At 36.3% G+C, this 17906-nt stretch overlaps 2 protein-coding genes across 3 annotated transcripts in view; one reads left to right on the top strand and one right to left on the bottom strand.

The window, feature by feature from the left end:
- Positions 1 to 2401: 2401 nt before the first annotated feature.
- tspan5b (tetraspanin 5b) lies at positions 2402 to 12004 on the bottom strand. Its single transcript, XM_056264574.1, has 9 exons — positions 11640 to 12004; positions 10165 to 10215; positions 9891 to 10037; positions 7972 to 8142; positions 6539 to 6664; positions 6271 to 6318; positions 5600 to 5716; positions 4570 to 4631; positions 2402 to 3438 (listed from the first exon to the last, which is right to left on the bottom strand). The coding sequence occupies exons 1-9, from the start codon at positions 11715 to 11717 to the stop codon at positions 3426 to 3428; spliced, it is 813 nt and encodes a 270-aa protein (XP_056120549.1). The 5' UTR covers positions 11718 to 12004; the 3' UTR covers positions 2402 to 3425.
- A 2954-nt stretch (positions 12005 to 14958) lies between these two features.
- The window catches only part of grk4 (G protein-coupled receptor kinase 4), a 29833-nt gene continuing 26885 nt past the window's right edge, over positions 14959 to 17906 (top strand). Inside the window, exon 1 of one of the 2 annotated variants that reach the window (XM_056264573.1) lies at positions 14959 to 15316. In XM_056264573.1, the coding sequence (XP_056120548.1) occupies positions 15265 to 15316 (52 nt within the window). In that variant the 5' untranslated portion in view covers positions 14959 to 15264. The remainder of the gene's footprint in view (positions 15317 to 17906) is intronic. The other variant, XM_056264572.1, reaches the window with a different exon arrangement.

Raw genomic sequence — 17906 nt, 5'->3', positions numbered from 1 at the left:
CCATACATTTTATGCATATGTGTATATAGAATTTGGTAGTGACTAGTGAGTGAGCAATGCCATGCAATGACATTATGAGACTTCAAAAGACAGTGACCCCTATTGCTGTTCCTTTGGTCCATGGGACAGAAAGACAGAGTGACAGTGCCACTGAGCAGTTACTGTGATACTGAGGCCAGGAGATGAGTTCTAATCCTATTTTAATCGTGGTGGGATTAAGAAGACACAGCAGATCCTAATCTGCTCAGATTACCCATGCTGCTTCCCAAAGGAAGAAGGAGGGTTGTATAAGCAAGTGCAATTAAGGTGATTTAGACATCGCGGTTTCATTTCCCAGCAAGGTCTCGAGGTGGACACACCTCTGAAATTTAGTTAAGTGTGTATTCATAATGTGCATTATGTGTATAGGCTACTAATGTTACAATTCATGTTTCATATTTATACTTTAATATTTGTTGGTGGATTTCAAGGAATAAATTAACTTGTAAAAGGGCATCAGTGAAATACAGCGTTGAATCATACCTTCTGAGATAAAGATCCACGCTTTGTACAAATATTCATAAACCACGAAGACTCAGGCAAAGGTTAATCTGTAGCCTAACCGTGTCACGTGAACCATGACTGGCACATAACAGAATAGTTGTTTGCAATGTTCTGACAGTTGCTGTACAGCTCTCTACTATGAGTAAATATTCATTTCTATGTAATTTTCACAGCTAAATCCAGACCCTCATCAGTTTATCTTTATAGGGCAGTTACCATTACACCTTGGGTAATATGTTCCATGCATATTTTCAAGCCTCTAGCGCCATCTAATGTCCAAACCTAAAACTGCACGAGGAATGTTTAGTCTTCAGATGTACAGGTAGCCACAAATTGACATTATCAAACGCAAAAGCTGTAACTTAAAAGTACATATTTAAATAAATTCCATAAAAATAAAATGTATTAAGTAACATTTAGTGTATTGCTGATGTTTATGATTAAATTGATAAAATGATCACCTTTAAGTAACTAATGAATAAGGTTTGTTATTGTTTTTTTAACACTCCAATGGTATTTTATTTTTTTTAAAGTATAAAACTTTAAAACACATTAAAAACATGCTGCACATGATCCTTATAGGTTGGTGATAATTAAATATTGGAGACAATTAATAACACTTTATTAATGAGTAGGGTCTAGAAAAGAGTCACAGACATAGACAGGCTTACCACACATACAAAAACATATAAAATTTATTGTTTCCAATACCACCATCTTGGAAAACAATGTAAATTGTTATTATTACATTTGTTAAATAAGATAATGTAAAATTAATATTAAGAAATGACACAGAAACATGGGAAAATTAGAATTAAATAATAAAAACAAAATAAAGTTCTGCCCAAATAAGATAAGCAGATCCAGTTAAAAATATTTGTTTTAACCATCCCCCCCAAGTACGCCATTATTAGATACATATTTACTCAGAAAAACTATACTTTCTGGTGATGACAAGATGATTGTGTGATTATGTGAATTTTCATTTTACCATAAAATGTCATTTTTACAACACAGTTTTCTGAGAAAATGCACGAAAATGCATTAAATATTTTTTTATGGCACTACTAGTCAATGATCGACCAAAAGTTTAAGCTATGTTTAAGCTGGGCTAAAATTCAGGCTAAATTACAAGTGCTAGAAAAAAAGGGAATCTTTTAGATCTGCACATTATCAATACTAAAGCTTCCCTGTTCTCCAGTTTCACTGTGCACATACTGCAAAACCAGTGAAAGCCAGTTTAAATGCAGTCTTTTGCTATTCTTTGGACTTCACCTTTCACAAAGACAGTCCAAAACTTAAGCCAACTGAAAACAAACATAATATATTAAGGTTATACACATCAGGAAAGTGTTAAGTGAAAAAGCATTATCACAGCCACATGGATTCATTAAATCAGCTTTCAAATAATCTCACAAACCCTGTTTTTACAAAAGTCACAAAACCACTATGTAACAGGCTGCAGATTCATTTCACAATCAGTCAAAACATTCTCCTCATCTTTCTGACAGACACTATGAGTTCAGAAAGATTTAATGATTCAATATCATAGATACAGGTGAATCTCATAATAACAAGCCCCAATTATAATCAAGCCCATTTACATTTGTGCATATGGCATATGCTTCCATCCAAATCAACCAGTGGTGTAAAGTATATGAATAAATGTAATTAGTTACTGTACTTGAGTATCTTTTCAGCTACTTTTTAGTTGTACTGAGTATCAAAGACATTAGCAACTTTTACTCTCTTCTTGACTGCATTTTTAAATAAGTATATACTTCTTACTCCAATACATTTGTAATTCACCCATATGACCCAGTTTGCTAGGTTTTTTTCTAAACTTGTCTGAGTCAAAGTATTAAATTCCACTGCTAATGTTTTTAAAACATTCTTGTGACACCATTACTTACAGTGGCTATAATTTCAAAATCATAAACAGAGCCATTCACAAAAATATCTTCATATAGCTGAACACACGGGGAAAATGTAGTGTAATTCCAGTAAGCATGCAGTGCATTTTCCTTTAGTTTCAAAAGCAACTGTTTTAATAAAATCCATTAAACAGGTAATATACACATAATTTGACAATGTGAACAAAATTAACAAATAGTCTCAATGAATTCTATACATTTGAGAGTCATAATGAGACTCATGTAGTGTTAAGTAGACAGTAACTCATCATTTAGCACAATCTGCCTCAACAGAATTACAGAAATCTGAAGGCCCAGGTATACTTCATTTTCCGTGAACACGGAAAGACGTGTTTTGCACATGCGCACTATCTATTTCTTAAGCGGTCAAGTCAGTCGCACATGCGCTTTTGGTCCTACTGATGACGAAAATGACATCACAGGGACAGAGTGGAAAGCGGACGGCCAAAGTATACTTTGGGCTTGAGCAGATTTCCACAGGATGCTAGTAATTCACAACATTTTAAACATCCCCCGCAAGTAATTAATATTTTCCCTAATCTGATCATGTTTTCAGCTACCAATATAACTATTCTCTTAGCACTGACAAACACATTTTATAATATTTATATTTCCTTTCAGCACAATTATACAGACCCATATGCAAGTGGCCTATAGTATTTCTTGTTACATTATGGATGGTCTTAAGGAAGACAAATTAGTATGTAGATTCAACATGTTAATACTGTTGAGATTTTCTTTGTGTGATATTTGAAGAAGGATTAAAAATAAATCTAGCATTGGACACACCATTATGATGGAAACGTGAAGATGTCGATGTACAATGTAATAAAGGAGGTATGTGAATGGAATCCCTCACTGGTTGCTAGGAGACTTTGATGACAATGCAAACCCTGTTGCTGAGTGACAGAGAGATGGAGGCTCTGTCTGCAGAACGGCTCAAGTGCTTCAGGTAAACAAACTGGAGGATGAAAAAAAAGAGAGAGAGAGAGAGACCGAAATGTTAGCAAGATGAGACACCCTCTACCTGCCTATTACCATCAAACTGAATGTTTGATTAAGAAAAGATTTCTTCCAGTGCACAACACACCAAAAAAGGTCTGAGAAGGCATTAAACTAAACAGATTTTTGCTGCCAGTCTGAATTAATACAAAAGGTGGTTTTTAGCCATAATTATATAGCCAAATTAGCCGTAATATATCTGCATTAGTCAGTATCATCATTGTTAATGCCCGTTCACACCAAGAACGATAACTATAATAACAAGTATGTTCACACTTGTAGTTCGGTTCTTTTGGTCCGAACCAAAAAAATAAAAATTTCATTTAGTCCTGGTTCGCTTAGTGTCCACACTGTCATTTTTAACACCAAACCTAAAGATACAGAAAAAAAAGAGGCTTTTATGATGTATATTTTGCAACAGAACTTCAAAACAATACTGAGTGCTAGGCTTAACACGCTTGCTGTATGTGCGTACAGTATATATGATGGTATATGATGGAGCTGACACCTCATGAGGAGCTTTTAAAATGTGTAAAAGAGTCATAACAGCGCAAGAAATCCCTCCGGCACACACGAAGATCTGCTGCGTGGAGACGCGGTTCTGATGCCTGAACTGAACCGTGATGGGCAAAATCTAGACTATGACGAAAAAAAACCAGGGTTAAGATGGCAGCGTTCACTTAATAAAATGAACGGCACTAACAGAGCAATCGCACCAAGGTTCGTTTTAATCGAACCAAACCTGCCAAGTGTGAACACACACTATATATTAGTGTCCCCGCCAGCGGATGAATTCATTCTGTTTATTCTAAGTTTTGTCGTCTGCCGCTTTGAATGCTTGAGCTCATTAAAGCAGAATGGATTCTGATTAGCTCTCCATGTTTTTATCGTTCATCAACTGGAAAAATAGCTGTGAAAGTGATTCCAGCAATATCATTTGTCTGTGCCTTTATTGTTATAGTTGTGGTGTGGACTGTGCTATTCTTTCATATATTCCTTGTTTCCCAGCCTTACATTAGGGTGTGTGGTGGCTCTAATCAAAATGCAGAGCTCAAGACAGTGTACTTCTTATATCATTGATGTTTCTTACCAGCTCTCCCTGACCGCTTCAATGTCACTCAGTAGATTCTGTGCCAGACAGATCCCAAATATCTAGTAGAAGCAGAGGATGGGTTAATGTCTCAGGCAACAAGACAACACAGAGTTACACATTACATAGCACAACAATTTATTAGGTGGCTTCCTGGACATTATTAAATCGGATCTAGGCTTAGTGCCTTCTAAAAGCTTTCCTGTAGCTCAAACAGTAGTGTTGGCGCTTGCAATGCCAAGGTCATGGGTTCGTTTCCCAGGGAAAGCAAGAACTGAGAATGTAAAATGAGTACCTTGAAATGCAAAGTCGCTTTGGATAAAAGCGTCTGCCAAATGCATAAATGTAAATGTAAAAGTATTCAATCACCCTAAAGAGCACACAGCTGTCAATAAATCAATAAAATAAGCACACTTGGCAGGTTGTTTAGGTTGTAAATTAGAAGGACAGCAGCTGAAATTAAAAAGCACTCACGAGAAGCTGGAGATAAACTAAAACAATGCATGAAATATAAAAATGGTAATCAACGTTGAAGGGTTTTGACGTTTCTGAAGGCCCCAATTATGTAATTGTCAGAGATTGTAAGTAATATCAAACCAGCTACATTTTTGTTCAAAAGTTTGGGTAGAATTAGTAAGATAAAAAAAAACACAAAAAAGTCTCACCATGGTTGCATTTATTTGATTTGATCAAAAAAATACAGTAAAACAGTAATATTGTGACATATTATTAAATATTTTATGAGTTTCTTTTTGAATATATTTTGAATAATTGTTAGGTTTCAGAACCTAGAATTAATAAATCACTTTGTAGCGTAAATGTAAAATGAGAAAACTGTATATAGGTCTTCATATTCTTGCAGAGCACTGTATCATGTTCAAGGTGCCTGAATTTTCCATTATCAGTTATCCATTATCTCTATTTCTGTTAACAGTGGCACATGCACAACATTAAGACACGTATAAATGCACACTGACTGTGTGTGTGTGTGTGTGTGTGTGTATTTCACTGATTGTCTTTGTTTATTCACCTGCAGAAGTGCAATTCCTATGAAGATTCCGGCAACTACGGTTAGATTCTCCTGTAGCCATTTTTCAAACTGCGGCACACATCCTTTCGTGTGTATAAACATCTTCTGTTCGTTGTCCTTCACACATAAAAACACACATTTACACTGTATCTACACCAACAGCTTGAGGCTGTTTGCACTGGACGCGACAAAATGACCACTGCAAATCTTTGCGTCAGAAGTAGCGCGAGCGCTTGGAGTATGTCAGGAATTTGTCATGTGTGTCGCATCCAGTGTAGACAGCATCAGTGATTATAATGGGTTCTAGTTGCTTTTGTCGCGTCGCTCCACTCGGGTCTGGTTCTGACACAGTGTTAGCCAAAGATAAATTAAATACATGCAAAATATAAAACAATTCTACTTATTAAAACACAATAAGCTGTCATATGGCTTCAGAAAACATGCAATATAGTGCATATGGATCACTTTTCTGTTATTTTTATTGGGATTTTGGGTAATTTTTAAGCTCAACAGTCCCAATATACTTCAATTATATGGAAATGTATATTCTTTAAATCCATTTGCGTTCCACAGAAGAAAGAAAGACAAACAGATTGTAGAGACATGAGTGTAAAGAAGGGTTGACTGAATTTTTGGGTGAATATTATTTTGCAGAAGAGTAGAGTACTTACACCTTTCGCTCGAATGTCATATCCACACTGAGTGTTGATCACATCCTCCTTTGGGAAGAAAAACAGGAAGAAATCTTAGATTTAGTCCTCTGAAAAACATCAACTTAACATTCCACATTAAATCCTAGAGTCTGAGTATTATAAAATAGAGAACTGTTGTTTTGTATGTTTGTGTGTAGGTGTATGTTCCCAGGTCTTCCGGAAGGAGACTATGACACATTCTAGGTGATAAGATGACTGGAAGTCATGTGTCTGTGTGTTTACTTACAGCAGGGTCCTTGGTGCAGCAGGAAAAGGGAACCCCACATTTCTCTCTGCTCAGATTAGTGTCAGTACAATTAAAGTAAATATTCAGATTCCAATCTTCAGGCCCAAAAGCTCCACAACACTCCCACTGCAGAAACATTCATGCAATGAATAGTAACACATACACTCACCTAAAGGATTATTAGGAACACCTGTTCAATTTCTCATTAATGCAATTATCTAATCAACCAATCACATGGCAGTTGCTTCAATGCATTTAGGGGTGTGGTCCTGGTCAAGACAATCTCCTGAACTCCAAACTGAATGTCAGAATGGGAAAGAAAGGTGATTTAAGCAATTTTGAGCGTGGCATGGTTGTTGGTGCCAGACGGGCCGGTCTGAGTATTTCACAATCTGCTCAGTTACTGGGATTTTCACGCACAACCATTTCTAGGGTTTACAAAGAATGGTGTGAAAAGGGAAAAACATCCAGTATGCGGCAGTCCTGTGGGCGAAAATGCCTTGTTGATGCTAGAGGTCAGAGGAGAATGGGCCGACTGATTCAAGCTGATAGAAGAGCAACTTTGACTGAAATAACTACTCGTTACAACCGAGGTATGCAGCAAAGCATTTGTGAAGCCACAACACGCACAACCTTGAGGCGGATGGGCTACAACAGCAGAAGACCCCACCGGGTACCACTCATCTCCTCATAATTGGACAGTTGAAGACTGGAAAAATGTTGCCTGTCTGATGAGTCTCGATTTCTGTTGAGACATTCAGATGGTAGAGTCAGAATTTGGCGTAAACAGAATGAGAACATGGATCCATCATGCCTTGTTACCACTGTGCAGGCTGGTGGTGGTGGTGTAATGGTGTGGGGGATGTTTTCTTGGCACACTTTAGGCCCCTTAGTGCCAATTGGCCATCGTTTAAATGCCACAGCCTACCTGAGCATTGTTTCTGACCATGTCCATCCCTTTATGGCCACCATGTACCCATCCTCTGATGGCTACTTCCAGCAGGATAATGCACCATGTCACAAAGCTCGAATCATTTCAAATTGGTTTCTTTAACATGACAATGAGTTCACTGTACTAAAATGGCCCCCACAGTCACCAGATCTCAACCCAATAGAGAATCTTTGGGATGTGGTGGAACAGGAGCTTCGTGCCCTGGATGTGCATCCCACAAATCTCCATCAACTGCAAGATGCTATCCTATCAATATGGGCCAACATTTCTAAAGAATGCTTTCAGCACCTTGTTGAATCAATGCCACGTAGAATTAAGGCAGTTCTGAAGGCGAAAGAGGGTCAAACACAGTATTAGTATGGTGTTCCTAATAATCCTTTAGGTGAGTGTATATATATATATGTATATATATATATATATACACATATACTGTATGTATACACTTTTCATGGTTTGGTTTTGTGTGCCAGTGTGTCCTTACATAATCTTGCGTGAAATCAATAAGATTCTGTAAGTCAATGTCGTCTCTGTATGCTCGAATATTGTTGTTGATGAAGAACTTGAGCTGGTCTTTAATCCAGTCCTTAAAGACAAACGCCAAGACTCCCGCTGTCAACTCCAGGAAAAATATGATTCCCAGAAAAACGGAAAACTGCAAGAGAGGACAGCAGAGTTTGGGTTACACAACTCATGATGGATAATATCTGCCCTAAGGGTCTCCAATGAATAAAGAACGTGTTACTTTCCCACAACAGATTAAACTAAGTTAATGTTCTCTGTTTTATGATTCCGAACCCTGCCAACATCCCTTGACACATTTACAGGGGAATGTTCCTTTTTTTTTTTTTTAAAGAGATGACGTAGTTCTTATTTCCCGTCTCAAAACATTCACATATTTTCACAACGCTCATCTCCAACTTCACACACAATTTTTTATACAAGAACAGTGAGCGGTGATTTGTCACTGTGACCGCAATGAATACTTCCAGAGTGACATCACAGTTAGTTCATCTGGTGTTTCCAGATGTTTTAAGAACCCTACAGAGGAAATGGGGCCTCTTGTAATACTTTTGCAATACCATTCTTGACATTCCCACAAAGCTCTCACAGCATCCTCTCTCATATTAAAGGAGTAACACAGACGACCAGAACCTGTGGGAGAGGAAGTTCACACACTTTCAAGCTCAGTCTATCCCACCCCTCCACGTAGTTACTCATGTCATATCCAGCCATTCAAAAACACATTTACACACCTGCACTCACTATTCACATTTGTCTGGACAGTAGGTATATTCTATGCAATTGTGTTGATAGAAAAAAAAGGAGATACATTTAGTTTCAACATTATTTGTTGTTCAGATATTCCTCTTTAATTAAATGAAAAAAGTACCTGCTGTAGGCAAAGTAACCCACATTTGGTTTTTGCCCACTGAAAATGTGTACAATTGACCAATTTACTCATGGAGCTGCATTAAGATCTCCATATCTCTGGGATTGAACCATATAGGGCCTTTAAAGTGAAGATACCAAAACAAACGTTTGTTAAAACCCAAAATCTAAAAGGATATTAAGATATATTTAATACTTCTTGAGTTACAAGCATGCTAACTTTGGGCAAAAAAAAAAAGCTTTCCCCCCATTTTTGACCTGTCACCATTGGCATATAATGCAACAAAGATTGCCAAAGTCAATAGATTTTACTAATAGACCCACCAATCTCTGTGTAAAAATAAAATAATGATGCCGCCATCTTTCTAAAGTAATTTTTACCCCCCCCCCCCCTGTAATTTGGCTACAAATCTCTCCAAATAGTCAATTTGACCCCGCTACAAAATTGTGTATTACTTAGTCAATATACATTCATTACATTTAATGTTTTTGGCTTTCATAATCACTATTTATGTGTCTTTCTTCAGAAAAAATATGAACAATAAAAATGAGCCAGGGAAGTTTCTGAAATTTGGTTGATTTGACATGGAATGACCCTGAAGCGTGTGCATAATAAACAGAAAGATATTGTGTGTTGGTGTGGAGGACACTAATATAGTCATTGCTATAGTTATCTTTCTTGCCGTGAAAGGGCCTTTTATCTGACAGGCAGTCATGACGTCAATGTAATAATTGCAATCATCCTACATTCTTGTAAATCTCTGTAACAACTTTCACCACATTACTTTGCAAAATGAGACACAGAAGCTGCATTTGGAGTAGAAAATTTGCACAGCAGACAGATAAAGATTACAAAATATATGCCGAGTGTCATAACAAGGAAATTAATTTATGCCAGCCTGAAAGCCTAAAACCTAACCGTACCTAAAACTTTAACACTTTTCTATAGACTATATAGAAAAGCAGGCTATAAACGAACGAACTCATTGGTAAAAACAAAATATGACATACAAACTTAAGAAGAAAGGAGTTTTCCCTCAGAGCACCGATGCATCCTGCGAAGCCGAGCACGAACATCACCCCTCCAACCACAAGAAACAGCCACACTGGGTCAAACCCACCCAGATCTGTGATGGAGGATATGTTGGAGAGGACACCCTGATGGAAAGACAAACAGGGACAAAACTGAGAACATTAACTTTATTTCACTTTAATTAGACCAAGATCTCACTTGATTTGTTAGATTGATATATGAAGTGCTCGTGAAAAGATGGGCTTCACTCACCTTCTCACTCCAGGCCCACAGAGCCACGGACAGAAATGCCACTCCCAGCAGCTAAAGGGTGTGTATTTGTGTGTCAGACAGAGTGAGAGATCAGGTCAGCACTATAAATTACTTTAGAAAATAAATTTAGTTTGTGGTTACATTCACATTCATTCCTATGGAAGCCCATTTCTGCCACATAAGAAAAGAAAATCTTGCTTTTGTAAATCATAATTATTAGAAATTATGACATACTAAATCTAATTCGGCATGTCGAAATTCTGACTTAAAAAGGCATAATTATGACACGAAGTGATCTTCAATTTTTTATCTCATAATTTTTTTAATCTCATAATTACGACTTACAGTAGTCATAATTATTAATTAGTGTGCCACACTTTTGACATTTTATCTCATAATTAATTATGACTTAGCCACAATTATGAGATATAGTCTTAGTTGACATAAAAAGTCTAATTCATGACATGAGTAGAAATTCTGACTTAAAAAGTCATAATTATGACATAGAAAGTGAATTATGACAGTTATAACTAACTTTTTATCTCGTAATTTTGATTTATTCAATCTCATAATTACAATTTACAGTAGTCATAATTATTACCTAGTATGTTATACTTTTTACATTTTATCTCAGATTTATGACTTAATGTTATAATTATGACATAAGTCAACATTATTTGCATAAGTTATTGCATAAATTGAAATTATGAGAGTCATAATTTAGATTTTTTTTAATCTCATAATTCACAAATCAAGTTTTATGAATGTACAGATGTTATTTACAGGTGTACAATTACGACCAATGTATTACATAATTATGACATAAAATTATGACTTGAATTTTTTTCTTATGTGGTGGAAATAGGCTTCCATAGATTGACCTCTTATACGGACAAAGCACAAACCACCTGTCACATGGGTTGTGTCTCAAAACCTACTGAGCTGCCTGCGTAGACAACATGTTTGGAAAAGTTGACAGCATTTTTGTGTCGATCATAAGCATGTTATGACCTTTAGAGCCGCATTTTTTTTAAGCATCATAGGTGCATATGCAAATTGGAATGCTTTAACAGCTTTTATGAATTACTTTTTATCAAAGAGTGTTTGTAACGTTTGGACATTATTTATATTACAATAAGTGCAGTCGGAGCGTTTTAAAAGCATTTCTGGAGTCATAAGCGGGTTTGGAAGGTCCAAGATAAGCTCCTTTCGAATGTACTTTAGTGTGTCATAGCATTTGAAAGATAAGCTAACGAAAATTCAACACAGGTTTGGGGCTTCATAAGTTAAATCTAGAACGTTTGATTCTGGCTGAAACGTTTGTCAATCCTGTCTAGGTAACAGTTAGACAGCTCACTAGGATTTGAGGTAAAGCCAATGTGTCAAACAGCTGGAGGTTGTTTAATGCAAACCCAGGGCGAAAAAAAAATGAAAAAGGAGCAGCACGCACACAATGTCAAAAATGGATAACTCACCCAAAATATAATATTAAATCCAAATATAAAGTATTTGATGCAACAGCCCACTTCGTGCACGTTAAAGTTTCCTGACATACTTGCGTTTGATAAAACAGAGAAATTCCTCCCGGTTTTACTAATGACGGAGAGAGAAAAATCGCCCACCGACTGGAAACCTGGCTCTGTCCTTTCACTCCATGTTTATGACATTTCTAAAGACTTGTAGGCAATGCCACACGGGGCTTTGCCTGTTTCGCCGGAACAATTAATTTGCCTCGAAAAATCTAAATAATTATTGATGATAATAATAATAACAGCGAATAACGGGACGAGCGCTCGTCTACAAATAAAGACTGGAGAGTCACTTCCGGCTAAATGAATTATGTCATAACACAATTCTTCAAAATAAAGGTTCCATAATTAGCTCTAAATTAAGCGTATGTGGTTGACAATGATGATATGACTTGTAAAATAACGAATTTTTATAATGATAATAGCTGCATGTCTATTATGATGTAAAGAAGTATTATGAAAAAGGAAAAAATAAATACAATATAATATACATATTTAAATGCTTTATGTTATTTATAGTGAAATCATGTAACATTATACATGGTTTCTTTTTATTTATGCTTTTAAATTGTGTGATTAGAAATTTCAAAGTCTAATTCTCGGTTGCAGCAGTATTTATTCAGCACTTCTGAATAAAATATGAAACTCAAAATCACATGGCTTGTTGGTTGAAAAAAAAATCTATGTGGGTAATTGTGCATAGAAAGAATAATCTTCAGAGGTGCATGTAGTTGTATTATCACGTTCTGAACTGTCCTTGTACCATCATGTGAGCATTCAATTAATCACAATTTAATTGTCACTGGCTACCACTGTAGAGATGCAGTTGTCACTACCACACCCATTTGACAAAGGCAAGGGTACAATTTCAAAATAAAAGTCACCAAATCTCGAGACCCAAATATGAAATAAACTGATTAGTATACTGATGCGACATAAACAAAAGCTACATATCAAAACTTAGTTGATGTGCCAATAGTACAGGAAAAGCATTGATTCTGTACTACATTATGTTTTTGGTGTACAAGGTGACTACGCAACAGAATACTTTAGTCAATTTTTGAAGAAGCAAAGTGCTGCCATAAGATGTGCTTTTTGATATAGTCACATTTTGTGGGTCACAAATACTAAATAAAATCACTGCAATGCTCAGCATCTATTTTGATTATGTCAATTCTCAGTGGCTTATAGCCTTTCCTTATCAGTGTGTGGATGAAATGTATATTGAATAAGTGGATTGAATTACAGATTCACTTTGACTTAAAGAGGTGTGTTTGATAAGCTTTGCTTTCTACAATATTTCATGCCATAAAACCTTTAGTTTGCAGAGACACTAAATGCAGGTAAGCTTGGGGGTCTAGTGTGTATTGGTTATTATGGAAGCTTATTTAGAAAGTCTCAGCCAATTAATTGGAATATCAGACAGCTGAGTGCGCTGTCTAGACAGGCTGTATCTGTGTGTCCTTGTGTGAGAGTGAAGCAGGCTGTAATATCCCCAAGGGCGGTGGAAATCCAAGGACCACCTCACTGTTCTGCATTAAGGTCATCCATGCACAATCACCTCATGAGTCAGCAAATCACTGCAGTTATCATACAGATCTCACCCTAAAATTCCCAGACACAGTGATACCAAAGATCACGTCCTTCATTAAATAAAACTCACTACATGCAGTCAATACTCATGATCTACATATAGTCAATTGAGTTCACAATGTTGATCTTTCTCTAAACTACAGACCATAAAAACTAATTTGTACACTGTAAAAAAAATAAAAAATAATTCATGATTTGTTATCACTACTTTTTTTAATTTGTCAAATCAACTTAGATAATTAATGTGGTTCAGATAACATATTATTTCGAATTTCTGTTTATTAAACCAATCTTCTTCATTGTATTACATTTTTAATTTCAATGAACACAAAATTAAGGCAACTTACTTGTTTTAAGTTAAACCAACAATACATTTTTACAGTGTACAAACTATCAACACTTTATAAGGGCCCTGCATGAACAAGATGTAGTGCAAAATGAATACAATTTGTAAATACTATTATGATGAAAAACATGTCAATTTACAGTGCACATTTTGTGTTTTCAAATATTTTGTTACTAACTTGCTCAACTTCAAAATTCTGATATTAAGCAAATAGGTGCAAATGTATAATTGTATATGAATTTAATTTTATCCTCATCAAATAATGAAATATCTACTTTTGAAATGATAATATGAAAATGAACTGCCCTGAGAGACATTTTCATTCATTTTTAACCCATTCAAATTGCAAAAATGTGTTGATAATATAAAATAATATAAAATAATAATAATATAAAATTGCATAAATTATTGTTGAAATGACCAAAGGGAGGTTACACTGCTGTTTTATAATTGTTCAATAGTCTATACAGTATTTAATGCAATTACATCAGCAGTAACTGTAATTAAATTTCAGAAAGATTAAGAGTAATCCCTTACTTTAGTTTTTCAAAGGGAAAAGTCATTAATTCTTTACTTAGTAATACATAAAACCCAACACTGATTATTTCCTTTAGAACTTTTGCTGTAATGATGATAATGCTGCTTGTTTGCAAACTTTTATAGGAGTGTCAATTAACCATGATTCATTTTTTTGATTCCACAAGTTAAGAACCGTATGTTCTTTAATAAAAACAGTTCACAGGACAAATTAAAATGAAATGTCAGTTTAACATATTGTACATCTTTTGCTGAGGCCCCCTAGTGGACGATCGTCCCCTTTGTTGAAGAACCAATGATGTGAATTCATTGTTTGTTTGTTTTTCACCTTAAAAATATACCACAGTATACGTAACATTAAATTAAAATTAATAATATATAAAGATAGTAACTAATTAGGCCTATATTAGATTATTTCATGCTACATTCATTAGTGTAAAGTCTTAGCTACACTTTGTTTAATGTAATGGAAATCGCGAATTGTTATCTTCAATATGCTAACATCAGTAACATCCATAGTTGCCCAGTTTCCCAACAAATAGTTAAATAAATAAAAATATGTAGCCTGCTTATCTGGACGTTTCTGTACTGAGATGATGAACTTGTTCACAATAATCTGCCTTGTTGTTGCTGGGTAAACGATAAATCTGAGTAGCTATGTGTGTGAGACCGTGATGTTTTATATAACGTTAGTAGGCTCTAGGCTTTGCAAATATTGTAAATGCTGACAATCAGATAGAGAGCGAGACTGTTAGGTTACATTCTGGTTGTAAGATGATCCCTCCTCCTCCAGAGCTGACGGTGTAAGCGAGAGCTCGCTCGAGACAGGAAGGACTGCTGAGCACTGAATGCTAACAAGGGGGAGAGAGAGTAACGTTACATGTCCACGGCGAGCGGAAAGGTGGGGGGTTCAACAGCGAGATATGGAGAAATACAATTAACCTGCAATGTGCCAACGCCAAATTCACGCCGATCATAACCATCCTCACCACCGAACATCATCCTCATCATCACCACCACCAACAGCGCGACCGTCCTCGTCTATTTTCTCCTAAGTGAAATGTATCGGGACTGCACGGGATCTTTTTTCTGACAATGGAGATTGAGAATATCGTGGCCAACACCGTGCTGCTGAAGGCGAGGGAAGGTAAGAGACAGGCAATGGCGCAATCAATTATCGATAAACGAATCCCGTATTAACTTCATCATGGACGGGACTGAATCCAGCGTCTTATTGGATCTGACTACATTCGCCACATCTGTATAGCCTACATTCTTAAATGAGTGCTCTCTGTTAAATAGCATCTCATTTAGTATGCTGCTAGTACGCACTTCCTATGCTCAGTCTCCTCTGTCAGACCCCTAATGGAGGTTACTATATAATTTTCCCTGGATTCATAACGCAGAGACCGCAGTGTACACCCATCCCCGTCTCTTCACCTGAGAGGGAGGTTGAACTGCAGCTGTAGGCCGCAAGGTTGCCCCTCTATCTGCGCACAAAGGAGTACACTGTGATATGAGTGAGGTCGGCTTGCTCCTAGCTGGACCTGGTCTTATCTGTGATAAATTGGGTATTATTGGAAGACTCGATTCTGATTGGTCAAACGCATAATTGAGCGGTCAAATGTGTCTTTTTTTTGTTTTGTATAATAACTGGCAAACAGAGTGGCTAAAAAGCGCATACTCTCTTAGTTGGTGCTTATTTTGAATTAGTAATTACTTCGCAACCGCAAAAAAAGTATGTTCTATCTGTGTGTAATCTGGGCGTACTATATTTGCCATATTGTCTTTATACCATCAGCATTCACAAATCCTCTCCCGTGGCCTCATGGGATATTAAAGTGTCTATCATATGCAATCTCGCCAGAAATAGTAAGGTCTTTTGGGTACTTTTTTCCTACTCTTTTATGAATACTGTGAATTCTGACATACTTATTTTGTCGCATACTGTTTTTCGCCTACTACATATAGGAGGGAAGTATGCGATTTCGGATGCAGCCGATATTTCACCATTGTCAATATATGTTTATGTCTTGGGCATAACTCCGTGTACTCGGTCTTCGTGTCAATGCAAGTTTGTGAATCGAAACTTTTATTCGGATGACAGTATTAATTTTAAAGTTGGCATGTAATTAATATTTTTTTTAACGCATGTTATATATGTTATTGTGAACAATTAATATCTGAGGGACACGGCTTCTCGAACAAGAAAAAATGTAGGACGGGACTTGATTTTGTCCGTCATGAATTGATTGGATGGTTGTGGTTTGCTATTGCTGTGATGTCATGTGAGTGACAGGTTGTCCCGCCCTCACGCCAGTAAACACATCATCAGAGAAGAGATTTTGCTGCAAGAGGGAGGGGAAGTTATTTTGATTAAAGATTACGAGGGAACGTGAGCTAAAAAATATTATGTGCACAAATAAATCATTTATAATAAATACTACATTATTCCATAAAAAACAAGAATTGCAAAATTTGATTTCATCGTGACTTTAAACACCTGCAAGTTCATGCTTATGAGTGCAATACCCACATCTCAAAATCCAATCAACAACCGATGCATAGAACTAATTCCCTCCCTACATTTGTTTCTTTTTCAATAATCCGTAATACTCAAATGCACGTCACAGTATGGAAGAAAAGATCTCTCATTACCTCCAATTCATCGCAACTTTATATTATGGTTTGCATACAACTTTTAATAGATGGCTATTAGAAGTGGCTCAGGTGCCCTCAAAATCATCAGTTGGAAGACAAAATTTTGGATAGAAATTAAAATAGAAAGCACTGAGTACTATGAGCTAGGCTAACTATGCCTTTAAATAAGTAACTAATAATATATTTTAATAGTGTTGCAGCCTTTGTCCTGCTGTTAGGACAATTGTTTTCGGTATTTTAATGGACTATTTTTCTTAGCGAAAGGTTTAAAGTTTTAATGAAACCATAGTGTGGCTTCCGACTTGCGACTTGCATCCGAATGTAACATTATCGAAAAATAAAAAAATGTGGGGACTTGGTTTCCATGCATTGCTTGTTGATTGGATGTTGAGTAAAAAAATTGGAACGACGCGATTACGTCGATTACAAAAATACGTAGATTTGAGGGGAATGTGCAGATTTGTCACACTGTTCACATTAATCCCTAATCCCCTGTTTCACACAAAACAAAACTCTTGAGCAGATGCTTATAACTCTTGCCAAAATTGAACCTAGGCTCTTTTTGTTAATCTACCCGAGTCAAACTTTCTCATATAATAATGAAATGATTCAGTGATACAGATCGACTATTTTTGACTGACGAAATGTCGGCGGCCGGGAAGGACAACAGCTAGTGAGTTGTTCAAAACCTTTCTTTTTAGTAAACTTTGTGTACACAAACAATGTAGCCAATGCTCAAGTTCATGTGTAGAGCCCCTGGTGATACTTTGAGCACAGTTTTATGTTGTGTCGCACCTTTTTGTGTTTTAAAAATAGCGATTTTGATGCTATCATAGAAGTGCCCCATGCACTCCCATTCAAAAGGCAATTTGACCTAAAACGAAAATACGCTCAATCTTAAAAGTGGCGTATCTATTCTAATTATGCTTTTACATGAAAGTTTGACTCGGGTAGATTAACAAAAAGAGCCTAGGTTCAATTTTGGCAAGAGTTACCCTTTAATACGGTTGCGTTCATACAGCCTTTTGACAAGCACATTAACCAAACTGACACCTGCACATTTTCAGGACTCACGA

Source organism: Rhinichthys klamathensis, unplaced genomic scaffold (genome assembly GCF_029890125.1).
Source record: "Rhinichthys klamathensis goyatoka isolate OS25496 unplaced genomic scaffold, OSU_Roscu_1.1 h1tg000222l_1, whole genome shotgun sequence".
NCBI lineage: Eukaryota > Metazoa > Chordata > Actinopteri > Cypriniformes > Leuciscidae > Rhinichthys > Rhinichthys klamathensis.
This window is presented reverse-complemented; position numbering and strand designations above follow the sequence as displayed.